Source organism: Phascolarctos cinereus, unplaced genomic scaffold, assembly GCF_003287225.1.
Source record: "Phascolarctos cinereus isolate Bilbo 61053 unplaced genomic scaffold, phaCin_HiC Scaffold_4;HRSCAF=312, whole genome shotgun sequence".
Taxonomy (NCBI): Eukaryota; Metazoa; Chordata; class Mammalia; order Diprotodontia; family Phascolarctidae; genus Phascolarctos; species Phascolarctos cinereus.
The window spans coordinates 657,051,104-657,064,879 of NW_027555847.1; the positions used below are offsets into that span (position 1 = coordinate 657,051,104).

A 13,776-nucleotide genomic window follows, 5' to 3' on the forward strand; every position below is an offset into this window, starting at 1 on the left:
GACCCCAGGACAGAGTTTTAGGAAAAGGACATTCGTAGTTAGTGGGTATGATGTGGATGAAGATCAAACAAAAGTTTTTATAGTTAAGAGCAGGGACTGTTTCATTTTTTTTTTGTCTGTGTAATCCCTGCAGGTAACAGAGTGCATGGCACATAGTAGGTGCTTAATAAGGATGCCTGTTGATTGATTGATTCTGCTTTTTTTGAGAGGCAGTAAGGAGCTGTAGAAAGGATGCTGGATTTGGAAGAAGATTTTGTTTTGTTTGATTCGCAGATCTGTGCGACCTTGGACAAGTCATTCACCTCTCTGGGTCTCAGGTACCTCAACTATAAAATAAGGAAGTTGGACTGGATAACCTTTAAGGTCCCTTCTACCTGGAATTCTATGGTATTATTAGACTCTCTCCTGTTTCCCCATTCTCCATGCTCCCAGCACAGCCAGGCTGGCTCTTCACAGACTTCCCAAAGGATCAGAACCAAAGAATTTGGTTCCAAACTTCAGCACCAGGAATTGTTCTGCTGGCTTAAGCCTCCTCCCCTGCTTGTACTAATAGTGTGACAGACAACACTTAGCCCAAGGGAGGTGATAGGCTGGGCATCCCTCACTGTGTGCAAGGACATAGCCATTAGAGGATAACCAAGATCCAGACCCAGCATTCCAAAGAGGCCTTCCCTTTTTTTGCTGCCTCCTCACCCTCCCCAGATTCCATCCTAGACCCTCTTCTCTTCCTGTGGTGACCTCATGCCCTCTCATAACTTCGTTATCACATACATGCTTCTGGTTGTTTCTCTATCCTCAACCTCTCCCTAGACACCCAGTCCCCTATTTCCAACTGCATGAGATACTTCCCCATCTTGAAGAGCCCATGAGCCCCTCAAATTCTCGTGCTCCAGCCAGGAATATTGGAAAGACTGTGGAAAGTGGGAGAAGCTCATCATGACTAGAGAAGGGCAACTGTCCTTATTTTCCAAAAACAAAGGAGAGCCATCTGCCAACTGGAGGCCAGTGAGCTTGGTTTTGATTCCTGGGAAATTTCTAGAAGAGATCAGTAAGACGCTAATTGATGAATATCTACAAAGGGAAGCTGTGACTACATTCAACCGCTCAAATAGCTTCATTAAGAGCAGGTCACGCTAGACCAACCTCATTTCCTTTTTTGACGGGGTTACTAAGTGGATGGGTTTGGGGAATGCTGGGGATATAGTTCATCTGGATTTTAGTAAAGTTTTTGATAAATATCTCTTTTATTCACATGGGGAAAAAATGGAAGGATGTGGACTCGATGAAAATAGATGGATTCAGAGCTGACTGGATGACTATACTCAAAGAGTAGTTGTTAATGATTTAGTTAAGGTGTCTGGAGGGCTCTGGCAGAATCCTATAGGGATCTGTGACTTGCCCTGGGCTGCTTAATATTTTGATCAATGCTAAAAGCATAGATGGAATGTTTACCAAATTTGCAGATGACACTGTGCTGGGAGGGAGGCAAACACCAGACGACAGAATCAGGACCCAGAAATTTATTTATTTATTTTTGGCGAGACGATGGGGTTAAGTGACTTGCTCAGGGTCAAGCAGTTAGTGAATATCATGTGTCTGAGGTCGGATTTGAACTCAGGTCCTCCTGACTCCAGGGCCAGCACTCTATCCACTGCACCATCTAGCTGCCCCCAGAAATATCTTGATAAGAACAGGTTGAATCTAATAAGAAATTCAATGGGGATAATGGTAAAGTCCAGCACTTGGAAACAAAATATTGACTTCACCACTATGAGATGAGGATCCATGGTTAGACAGCAGTTTATCTGAAAAAAAATCTGGGGGTGTTGGTGGATTGCAAGCTCAATGAATCATCAGTGTGATGTGACAGCACCTTGGGCTGCATTAAGAGAGGTACAGCTTCTAAGAGGTTGATAGTCCCATAGTACTAGTCAGATCTCATCTAATAATAATAACTAGCATTTCTGTAGTGCCTACCACGTGCCAGGCACTGTGCTAAGTGCTTTATAAATATTATTTTATTTGATACTCAAAACAACGCTGGGAAGTAGGTGCTGTTGTTATCCCCATTTTATAGATGAAACCGATTAAGTGACTGGCCCAGGGTCACAGAGCTAGAAAGTGTCAGAGGTTGGATTTAAACTTAGACTCTCCTGACACCAGGCTTAGTGCTCAATCCACCGTGCCACCCAGGTACTCGTCTAGAGCATTATGTTCCATTTGGGAACCACAGTTTAATAAGGTCATTGATAGGCTGATAGGATAAAGGGCCTTGAGTCCATGTGTTTTGAAGATAAGTTGAAGAAACTGGGCATGCTTAGCTCAGAGAAGACTCCAAGGACATAGTAGCTACTGAAGGGCTATCATTAGACTTACTCCATTTAGTGCCGGAGGGCTGAACAAGGAGCAACGTGTAAAGCTTGCAAATAGACAACATTGGAAAAAACTTTCTAATAAGTAGAACCATCCCAAAGTGGAGTGGGCTTGCTTTTAGCGTGGCTCGTCCCCATTCCTTGGACATCTTCAAGCACAAGCTTATCAGGAAGGATTCCTTTCATACATGGGTTGGACTAGATGGTCGGTGCCCATTCCAGCTCTCAAATCCTGTGATTCTGAACTGCTCACCCCAATCCTGTCCTTCCTTCTAACTTCTGTATTAATACTCACGGTTCCACCACTTCCTCAGTCTCCCAGGTTCCTAATCTTGGAATTATCTCTGAAGCTTCTCTAGTCATACACTCTACACATCTAATATGCTGCCAAGTCTCGACACTGTTGCCTCTATAATTATCTCAGGCATCTAATCATTTCTACTAGGCCCCTCCACCCTACCTCTAGCCCTATAGGCCTTTGTCTCCTCTTACCTAACCTAGTGTAATAGCTTATTAAACTCATCTTCCTGCTTCACTTTTTTCTTCAATTCATCCTCCGCCCTGATGCCCATTAATCTTTCTAGTGTGTCTCATAATAATGAGACAACTAATCAAAGATCTGCAGGGACTCTCCAAAGTTTAAATTCCCAGTCCTGGCATTCAAGGCCTTCCACAGTCTGGCTCCAACTTACACATCTAGTTCACACACTCTCTATTGTAGCTAAACTTTGTGGCTATTTTCTCTCTCTATGACTTTGCTCATAGCATCCCCCATGCTTGAGATAGACTCCCGTTTAACTGGTTCTGTTCAGTACCTCTCCTTCAAGAGCCAGCTGCCCAACACCCCCATTGCTCCCTCCTCCAACTTGTCATAGTATCTTGCTTCACTCTCCTTTACCCCACTAAATACTACCCTGGACCGTACTTATTTGTCTCGAAGGAGTATCCCCTCAATTAGTAAGCTATTGAAGGCAGGGCATGTCATTTGCACTCTCAGAGGCCTAGTTCCTTCAATGCCTTGCCCATAGTAGGGGCTCAGTGAATATTTAATGAATCACATTGGATTGAATTGAAAAGTTAACATTTTAATGGTCAGGGCTTTGTGGTTCTGTGAGGTTGGATGGCTGTTCTACCCTTTTCTACTAATGAATCAGAGACTGTTTTCTAAAGGATAAGGACTTTGACAGAGGCTTAGCAAGGTTGACCCAGATCTGTGGAGCCCAAAAGGAGACAGTCAGAGGCTGACCTAAGAAAAAAGGGTTCACTGAAGGAAGATGAAGAGCCCAAGCTAAGGTGCTCACTGGTGCACAGGTGTAGAAACTCAGTCCACTACTGGTGACCATCCCTTACCATGAGTTCCTCTTCCCTCTAGCTTACAGCCTCCTAGAGGGCAGCCTTGTCTGACCTCACTTAGCTAGGGCTCAGAAAAGGTGAGAAAGAGGTCAGAGGTTTAGGGAGATTAACTTTGCCGAGGACTTGACCTCCCAAAGCCATTCTATTCATAGAAGGGCCCCCACCAAGCTCTTGAAAAATCACCTCAGATGATACTCATTGCTTTTACCCACAAGCTTCTTTGGCAAAAATTCAATCAGGCCTGTCTCAGAGCTAACCCGTGGGAGCCAGGAAGGACAGGCATGTCATCTCTCTTCACTGGAAAAGTCCTGATAAGGAACAACAGTGAGGGGGATGAGGTGGACACACAGCAAGAGCTGAGCCTCAGGCTGGACAACAGGGTGCTGCTGCTGTATTTTGGGGCTGGGGAGTGCCCTCAATGCCAGGCCTTTGCCCCCATCCTCAAAGACTTCTTTGTGAAGCTCACAGATGAGTTCTACGTGAACAGGTCCTCACAGATTGCACTGGTATACATCTCCCAGGACCAGACTGAAGAGCAACAGGACACATTCCTCAGGGATATGCCCAGGAAGTGGTTGTTCCTACCATTCCAGGATGAGCTGAAAAGGTAAGCCTAGCTGCGGGCCCTTGCTAGGGGAGGGAGAGCCATGTAAGGACTCCAAGCTGGGGCAGGTGGCAGAGCCTTTCCAGAGTGGCCCCTGCCCCGACCAGTGCTGCCTGCCCTGTGCCCCTTCATTGCCCAATATTAGAACCCCGGGACCCCCAGCAGAAAACCCAGGAGACAGAAGCTTCCTGATGTAAGGCTGCCAAAATTAGATCTTTTATCAAGGTGGGCTGAATAACAACAAGGAATGGAGAACAGAAAAGAAGCCAATATTTAACAATTTATACCCTAGGGCCAAGGGATTAGAACCTGGGGGTATCAGCCTCTCCCCTGCCGTTCCCATCATGGTCCATACTTGAGCACTGAGGCCTCTGTATTTATGGCCTAGTAACCTAGGGCAGGTCTAGCCTCTTCCCTGCACTGCCCTACCTACTACCTCTTAAGAGACATCCCACAGAGGCTATGCTCCCCACCTCCCTTAAAAGAGCAGGAATAGGGACCCAGAATCCCTCCTCCCTTCGCAAGTAGCAGCTCTCTCCTTTAAGAAGTAAAAGGGAAAGGGGCCCCTCTCCCAGCCTCAGGACCTGTTCTAAGAAGAGGGGGAAGGGTTTCTGTTGTAGTCCAGTCTTCTAGTCCCACTCTGTCTCGACCCCTGAACACTGAGGCCCCACACTGACTTGCTCACAGGGACCTTGAGCAGATGTTTGCTGTAGACCATGTCCCCATGGTAGTTGTGCTGAAGCCTAATGGTGAGGTGCTCACCAGGGATGCTGTGGAAGAAATTGGCCGACTTGGGCCTGCCTGCTTCTGGAACTGGCAGGAGGCCTCTGAGGTCATAGACCGAAACTTCCTAGCTGCTGAAGATTTTGATGACTTGGCACCCAGGAGCCTCACTGACCCCATCCGACGACTCAAATATAAGATTGAGAAGGAGAGTTCGAGAAGCCACACCTCACAAGATGGTGAGGGAGAGGAGGAGACCGGAGACGGGGCAATGTTCTGAGCCTGCTGAGTGGGCTCAGAAATGGGTCCTGGTTGGAAGATGTCAACCCTATAGGAAGTTGCCCACTGACTTTTAGCTGTTTACGTCCCTACAAAAACTTGCAAAAACAAAGAGGCAGGAAAGACACTGCACTGAGGTCCAAGCAGTAGATCCACCTTGTGGTTGAACCCTGAAATCTCAGGGACCATGCTCCCTTGCTCCTAGTGGACTGCCTCACATTCCTTCCTGCCTAATGTCCCTCCTGCTCTTCTCAGGACTGGGGAACTTCCTCTGGCCCCTAGAGAGACAAGACTATTCCCAGGACGATACCACCGGAGCCTCTGGGTTGGAGGACTGACACTCCAACTCCAACCTTTAACAGCTCGGTACGCGGCATCATCTGCAAGAGTTGCCCAGACCATTCTACATTCCATTATCTCTAGCAATCACCCCACCGCCATTCTAAGATGAACTGAGACACTAGGAGAGTGAGGAACACGAAGTTGTGGGGAACAGAACCTCAGAGTTGCAAGGGACCTTAGTGGCAATTTAATTCAACCCATACCCGAACCAGAATCTCCTGGACAACGTACCTGCTAAGTGATTTTCTAGCCTTGGAGGACCTTCTCCAAGGGGGAGCCCATCACCTCCCAAGGCAGCCCATCCCACTTGGGGAGAGCTCTAATTTTCAGGAAGCCTTTCTCTACCTGAAGTTGATGCCTCCTTGTGACTTCTACACTTTGCCCCTCATTTGGCCCTCTGGGGACAAGCAGACCAGATGTCTATGAATAGCCCTTCATGTACCTGAAAGGTTCTCATTTCTCCTTACTGCATTGAATCTTCTTGTGAGTATGGACCAGAAGGAGAAGCTCTGCTCTCTCCATCTTGATGGGTGTCAGGGGGGAGGGCACAGCAGGCTATCAAAGATAGGAAACAATGGGATCAAGAAGAAGTCTTTATTAATAAGAGCAATTGAGCCAGTCCTGCAGGCTTATCACCAGGAAAAAAAAGTCCAAGGCACACATTTTGTTCCCTGTCTGCCCAGAGCTGTATCAGCTCAAGGCCCTCTGGGGCAAGGAACCCTCTGAGATACTTGTGCCAGAGCATAACCTCTGTACTTGGCAGAATAGTTTCAGGACCCCTCCTTTCCCCACACCTTCACCAGGCACCATCAATGGCAAATTCTCAGGTTCCCGTTAGGGACTAAGTTGCCTGTCCCCAAGATGCTGTGACAGGTTGTAGGCTTCCAGACATCAGAAGGGATCATGGTTTGTGTAGTGTCACCCAAGGGGCAGAGAGAGCAAGAGGAAGAAGACGAGAGGCACTGTGGTCAGCAATGCACCGGCTGTGCCCATCCCAGAATCTTGAAGGCTGACTCCTTCTCCACTGGGAGTTAACAGACACTGGGAGGCAGGCGGGCTGCTGCTGTCCTCTCCACCACAAAGCCATAGCTATACTGGAATGACATATAGAATGAGAGATGTGGCAGCTTCATGGGCAATGGATATGAGAACTCTAATCTCAGCTCCCACCTCCCAGAGAAGACCTCACTTGCAGGGGCTAAGGGGTTTCAGGGGGTAGGGAAGGAACCTTGTAGACAGGACTATGGGACAGAGGGCCAAAGGGCCTACCTCCTCCTCGATGTCAGCCAGAGATTTGATGGTCAGGTCAGCAAAAGTAGAGAAGCCCTGAAGGAAAGGTCACAGGAGAGTCAACCCTAGGGCAGGACTCCAACTTTTGGAAACACCAGAGGACACAAGAAAACCCAAAGCCATCACTAGGCTCTTTGGTATGTGAGTTACAAAGGCCAGTGACCGCACCCTAACACCCCTCACACCCCATCTCCCAGTACTCATGCTCAGGCCTATCTTTCAAAGCCCCCAACCATCCCCAGAGTCCTCCACTCTCTTCCATACCTCTCATATCCTCCCTGACACTCTCTGCACCCACCCCATCTCGAGCTTCTTTACCCATCATCCACCCCCAATGGCATCCAAAGGTCCATGGAAAGTGCTGTTTTATGGAAGCAGGGGAAAAGGAAAGGGGTTACATGGCATGGGGGTGGGTCTGGGGAGGCACCTCATGGCACAGGGAGTGTCGGGGGTCTGACAGTGGCATTAGTGTCTGTTTCATGGGATGGAAGAGTTTAATGTAAAACTGGGGCAAGGGAAGTATCTCAGCATGAGTGCCCATCAGTATATATTGTTGTGAGGAAAGCACTTTCAAAATTGTCAAGTGCTATCTGTTCATATGAGGTATCATTAGCACTTATTACTGAATAATAAATGCAACCATGTAGCTTGCTTCACTCCTCGGGGCCCACTCACCATCGGACCATTGTCTTTGCCTTCAAACTTGGGGTGCAGGATGAAAGGAACCCCATCCATGGCTGAGAAGAAAGATTACCAATGAGTGGAAGGGTAATGGGATGAAAATCAGAGCTGCCTCCCATTCCCCTGAAGAAATTAAGGGCTGGCCTGAGAACCAGGTAACCAGAGGATGCTGGAGCTGGAAAGGACCCAAGATATTCTCTAGTCTAAACCCCTCATTTTACAGAAGAGGAAAGTGAGGCACCACGGGGGAGGGAAGAGTTACAAAGTTGGCAAGCAGCAGAGCCAAGACTAGAACTCAGGTTTTTCTCAGTCTAGGGGTTTTTTCTTCTATACCTTGTCAGCTCAGCTACTATCCAGACCCTTCTCTTCTCAATGCCTCCATGTCCCTATCTCTCCTCTGCTCCTTTAAAGTTGAGTAAGAATGCCAAGTTCGGTTTACCTGAGATGCCATACAGACTAGAAGCCTCGTAGATGGAATCACTCCTCCTGATGGTACCTTGTCTTGAGCTCAATGTGGATGGCTTCTCTGAGCTGTCACTGTGGGATGCCACAATCGATGCCCATGTAAAGTAGCAGGGGTGGTCACCCCTCAACCTCCAGGAAAATGTTGCTTCGTGGTCCCTCCTCCCCTCCAGCCCAGGTTTTGGTTGCCTCCCCACCTCCTGTCAGTCTCACCTGGACTTATCTAGTGAGAGGCCACTTATCCCCAAGCTGATGTTCCGAGGCTTAGGAAGGGGCTTGGGCTTGGAGACTTTACCTTTCTTACACCAAACTGCAAAGCCACCTATTTCCCTAGAGGGTAGTAAGACATGTTTTAGAAGGAAATCTATCATTTATAACCAAGGAAGGTCACTCCTTGGGGACCCTGGGGTGAGGGTTCACTGCCTCCTAGGACATGTGGGTGAGGATGTGTGTGTGTGTGTGTGTGTGTGTGTGTGTGTGTGCGTGTGTGCATGCGTGCACACATGTGGAGATGGCTAAAGGATCAGTTGTCTAGATGTGTGAGGAAGGCTGGTGGGGTTACAGGGCTGTGTATATGATGTTAGCCAGGGGAAGCTGGTGTGGACAGGGGCTTTAGGGACAACTCTCTACCCAACACGCATGTATCCTGGCACCACTCTGCTCTTGCCACTCAGCCGGACATCAAACACAGCCGTATCAGCCACTCCAAGAGGGACCAGCTTCATGCAGACCCGTTTCTTTTTTGATACAGATGCCTCTGGGCAGGAGGGGAAGGAGAATAAAGGTCCATATCTCATTTGACTAGGTCAACTGAATCCCTGACTAGCTGTGGTACCTACCCTCCCATCCAGATATGTGACTAGAACTCAGGATTCACCATAAAGCTATCACTAAACAAGCTACAAGTATGCACATGCATCACACACACACACACACACACACACACACACACACACAAACCTAGTAAAGAGAATGACCTTACTGGTATCTAGGAACTCGCTGATATAGGTGAAGCCCATGGGAAGAGGTGTTTTCTCATTTAGGATCTGGATATCTGTGACCACATTTTCCTGGAGAGTCTGTGAAGGAAGCAGAGAGGAAGGTAGTAATGGTCACTGCAAATGTTGAAAGGAGATCCAGGATCAGCCACCACAGGTATGGGTGTACCCTGTGGGGGGAAGACTTCTGATGGGGGCAGCAGAGTGCCCTGGAGAGCTGTAATTCAGAATTACTTGGCAAATTTAGGTGGAAAGGAGGCACAAGATGAAGGGCAGTGTGAGTAAAGAAAGGTCACCCCAGGACAGACGGGACCCTGGCAACTTGGACCTACATAAGACCATGCACAGGAGGAGACGAAGAGAAAGAAGCTGCCACAGGGATTAAGAGGCACGTCCTTGTATCAGTCCTTGTATCCCCCACGCTAGTTACATCTCTGGAGCTATGCCAAGAGTGCTGGTGTAGGAGACATGTGTGTTCAAGGCCCAGCTCTGATACTTACTGTTCAGTAACCTTAGACCAGGGGTGGGGAATCTGCAGCCTCAAGGCCACATAAAGTCCTCTAGGCCCTCAAGTGTGGCCCTTTGACTGAATCCAAACTTCACAGAACAAATCACCTTAATAAAAGGATTTGTTCTGTAAAACTCGGACTCAGTCAAAAGGCTGCACCCAAGGCCACGTGGCCTTGAGGCTGAAAGTTTTCCACCCCTGCCTTAAACAATCACTTCACCTCTCTAATTTCCCCATCTATAAAATGAGGATAATAGCTGTATTACCCACCCATGACTTCTGTGGGGAAAGCAGACTGTAAACTTCAAGGTATGATGAGAACAGGAGCTCATGTTATTATTATTCCTTACCTCACCACTGTCGCCACTGCCAGGCCCAGTTTCCCTAGGACTGAGGCACAGGAAGTAGCCAGACTTTTGTGCAAATCCCTTTCCAAAGTTGGCAGGTGTTCCCTCCACTGTGCTTGTGATCTAGGGGTCAGAGAAAGCAAGTCACTGACACGGAGCATGGGGGGCACGGGCACTAGTGGCCCAAGACCTGGCCCTGACCCTTCTCTTGGCTCCCCCCCTCCCACCAGCCACAGGCCCCAGACATCACCATCTCCCCACTTCCTGCCTTGGACAAGAATGTTGAGACTTGAAGGCTCTGGAGTTAGACTTGGAGAAGCCCATGAAACCACAGGGGGAGGGCAAGGACAGTCACATCGGGGCCACAGGGGCTGGATGAGATCAGGGACACTGAAGCTGGAGGAGCCAGGGGTGGGAGATCAGTGATGGAAGGGGTGGAGTGCTGCGGGAGGATGGAACTCAGAGGGCTTGGGAAAAAGGCAGGGACAGGCACTGAGGCTGGGCGAAGTGGGATGAGTGAGAACAAGGGGCCTGAGGACACAGAGGGAGAGATCCAGGCAAAGAATACTAGGAGGAGGGAGAAGAAGAGGGGAATAGCAAGTGAGGATAGGGAGGTGAAGTGTGGGGGGCAGCCCCACCTGGAGGGATCCGGAAAAGAGGACATGAGGGGATTGGGAGAGAACTGGGATATGGGGCAGAGGAGCACAGGGAGAGGATGAAGATACAAGGCAGGTGTGTACAGTGTGAGGGAGGGGGGCAAGGACAGGCGCTCTGAGGCTGCAGAGGAACAGGGGTACCCTGGAGGAGGCTCAGGGGCACACAAAAGGCACTGAGAGGGAAACCACAGGGACACGGAGGTGGGGGAGGCGAAGAGCAGGGACACGGGGGCGGGGCCCCCAAGGACGCAGGGGGGAGGCACAGAGAAACCGAGGCCGGAGGAATCGGGGAAGGCACAGAAAGGCCAGGCCGGGCCGGGCTCCACTAGCTCACTCACCGCGCTGTAGCCCCGGGGCGGGACAGCCGAAGCCAAAGCCCAGGCCAGGCCAACTATCGGGACCCCGTCAGGGGCGGGCCCGGGATCCATCCTAGGAGCTGCGGATCGAGGCGAAAGGAAGCAGAACGAGGGGTGTTAGGGCTGCCGAAGCGAGGGGCTAGGGCCGCGGAGATAACCAAGCCCGCAATCCCGCCCCCGGCAGCCGCCCACAGCTTGCCGGACTTCGGACCCGCCGGCGGCTGTCTACAGAAACTACAGGAACCAGAAGTCAATTCGGCGAAGTAGGTGCGCCTGCGCAAACAGTCTTCCCATAAATTTCCGGTGCAAAGCCTGCGAAGTGTGGCACACAACCCGAGCCAAACAGTTGATGTCATTCCTCAAAACACTCGTTCAGAAAGCACGATTCGGGCATGAAGCGTACTGCGCATGGGCAAATTCCTGGGGAGCGTTGACGTGTGAATGACGTTTACGAAAAGCACTGCATTACCCAGAGATACCAGCTGGACTAGACCGGCTGCTTAACCACAGATCTCCCACCCTTCTCTGGCATCCCGGGCTCAGGGCGGGCGGAGTAGCTTTGTGGGAGGGAGAGTAAGTAAGTCAGAGCAAGTCAGAGCAGTTCTGGCCCGAGGAATCAAAAGTTTCTTGGAATAATTTGTTCCAACTGGTTATCAGGTACTCATCACCTCTTGCAAGCTGCACAACTCCAACTGCTTGCCAGTTTGTTTCTGCCTCCAATCCTGCCCTTCCATCTCTCCTCCACACAGCTGCCAAAGAGACAGTTCTAAAGCACTACACCCCTGCTCAGGAAGCGTCAGTGGCTCCCTGTTGCCTATAGGACAAAATACAGACTCCTCTGACATTTAAAGCTTAGCCTACCTTTCCAGGCTTATTACAAAGGACTCGCCTCCAGATTCCATTAGTCCGATGGGACCTTTCTTTTCCAACTTTCTTACAATGAATGCTCCCCTCACCTCTCCACCGACCCTATCTCCATCCCGATGAGGGATTACCCAGAATCTCTGCTTCACTCAGAACCTTAGGCCAGACACACTCACTGTTGGTCATCAGAGGTAGGCAAGGCCCCTTCAAGCCTTCTCCTATACTCTACTGGGCTGGCATGGGTTGGTGGATTGTCCTTATTTCTCGAAGAGGACTAAAATGACGTCACTATGTTGAGTCAAGTTATAGCCTGTCCAACTGTGGCTGATCAGACCAACAGGAGCTTGGAGTGTTCTACCAGAGATGGGGCACAAATAATCCATGTGCCCATTTGGGGCATGACTTCTCACATTATCTGAATTGGGAGTCAATAATTTATAATCCTTCCACAGAACCCTGCCTAGGTCCCAATCTAAGCCACTCCTCCCCTCCTCTCCAGGGAACCCCACATCAAACCTGAACCAGACAACCCACCTCCAGACACGAGTCTTTTGCCCTGTGTCCACCTGGATCGAAGCCACCAGCACAGGACCTCTTTGCTTCAGAGATTTCTCCATTTGATCCTTCCATGTCCCGCTAACTATTGTCCTACATCTCTTCTGCCCTTTGTAGCTAAACTCCTTGAAAAGGCTGTCTACAACACATGCCCTCACTTCCCTCTCCTTTTCCTCTCTTCTTAAACCCCTTACAGACCAGCTTCTGACTTCATCCTTCCACCAAAACTGCTCTCTCCAAAGGCAGCCATGACCTCTTAGTTGCTACGTCCATTGACCTTTTCTCAATCCTCATTCTCCTTGACCTCTCTGCAGGCTTTCATATTGTTAATCAGTCTTCTTCTTGATACTCTCTTCTCTCTAGGTTTTAGAAACACCACTCTCTCCTTGTTTGCCTCCTACCTGCCTGTTCTCTCTCTGGCTCCTTTCCTGGATCCTCTTCCAGATCATGCCCTCCAACTATAGTGTCTCTTTAGGGTTCTGTCCTGGGCCCTCTTCTTGTCTCCAAGAAGTAGTCTTCACTGGCTTATCTTATCATCTCCCTTGAATTTAATTACCATCTCTGTGCTGATGATCTCAAAATCCACCTATCCTGCCCCAAACTCTGCTGTCCTCCAATCTTGCATCTCCAACTGCCTTTCAGATTTCTCAAACTGGATGTCCCGTACACATCAATATACCCGAAGTGGACGCATCTTTTCCCCCTAAACTCTTCCCCTCTCCTGCCTTCTTTATTATTGTAAAGGGCAATAGCATCCTCCCAGTTCCTCAGGCTTCTAATTCTGCCTTTCCTGTTGTTTAGTTAATTCAGTTGTGTCTTATTCTTCGTGACCCCATTTGGGGTTTTCTTGATGATACTGGAGTGGTTTGCCATATCCTTCTCCAGCTTATTTTTACGGATGAGGAACTGAGGCAAACAGGGTTAAGTGACTTGCCCTGGGTCACACTCCTAGTGTCTGAGGCCAGATTTGAACTCAGGAAGATGAAGTTTTTCTGACTTCAGGCCCAGCACTTTATCCACTTAGTCACCTAGCTGCTCTTCTGTCTTTCCTAACCCCTCTTAATTCTAGTGCTTGCCCTCTGTTAAGTATTTCTTATTTATCTTGCACATAACTTGGTTTGTATATTTGTTGACATGTTGTCTCTCCCATTAGATTGTAAGCTCCTTGAGAGCAGAGACTGTCTTTTCCTTCTTTCTGTATTTCCAGAGCATAGCACATAGTAGGCACTTAATGACACATAGTAGGCACTTAATGATTGATTGGACTCCACACTTTCACACACACCCCCTCCCCCATATCCAGCTTGTTGGAAGGCCTGGAGATTTCATCTTTGCAACACTTCTCTAATATGCCCCCTTCTCTTTTTGGACAACTGCCACTACTCT

General features: G+C 49.1%; 2 protein-coding genes across 3 annotated transcripts; one reads left to right on the forward strand and one right to left on the reverse strand.

The window, feature by feature from the left end:
• The first annotated feature begins 3,576 nt into the window (after window positions 1-3,576).
• On the forward strand, window positions 3,577-8,115 carry NXNL1 (nucleoredoxin like 1). Its single transcript, XM_020995360.2, has 3 exons — window positions 3,577-4,332; window positions 5,017-5,292; window positions 8,019-8,115. The coding sequence occupies exons 1-3, from the start codon at window positions 3,914-3,916 to the stop codon at window positions 8,113-8,115; spliced, it is 792 nt and encodes a 263-aa protein (XP_020851019.2). The 5' UTR covers window positions 3,577-3,913.
• On the reverse strand, window positions 6,254-11,347 carry MVB12A (multivesicular body subunit 12A). 2 transcript variants are annotated; one of them, XM_020995358.1, is made up of 9 exons: window positions 10,954-11,342; window positions 9,963-10,082; window positions 9,089-9,185; window positions 8,737-8,863; window positions 8,320-8,436; window positions 8,084-8,181; window positions 7,639-7,700; window positions 6,943-6,999; window positions 6,254-6,767 (listed from the first exon to the last, which is right to left on the reverse strand). In XM_020995358.1, the coding sequence occupies exons 1-9, from the start codon at window positions 11,041-11,043 to the stop codon at window positions 6,705-6,707; spliced, it is 831 nt and encodes a 276-aa protein (XP_020851017.1). In that variant the 5' UTR covers window positions 11,044-11,342; the 3' UTR covers window positions 6,254-6,704. The 2 variants fall into 2 exon arrangements, with proteins under 2 accessions (XP_020851017.1, XP_020851018.1); XM_020995359.2 differs by lacking the exon at window positions 9,963-10,082 and having other exon boundaries at window positions 10,954-11,347.
• Between the last annotated feature and the right edge of the window lie 2,429 nt (window positions 11,348-13,776).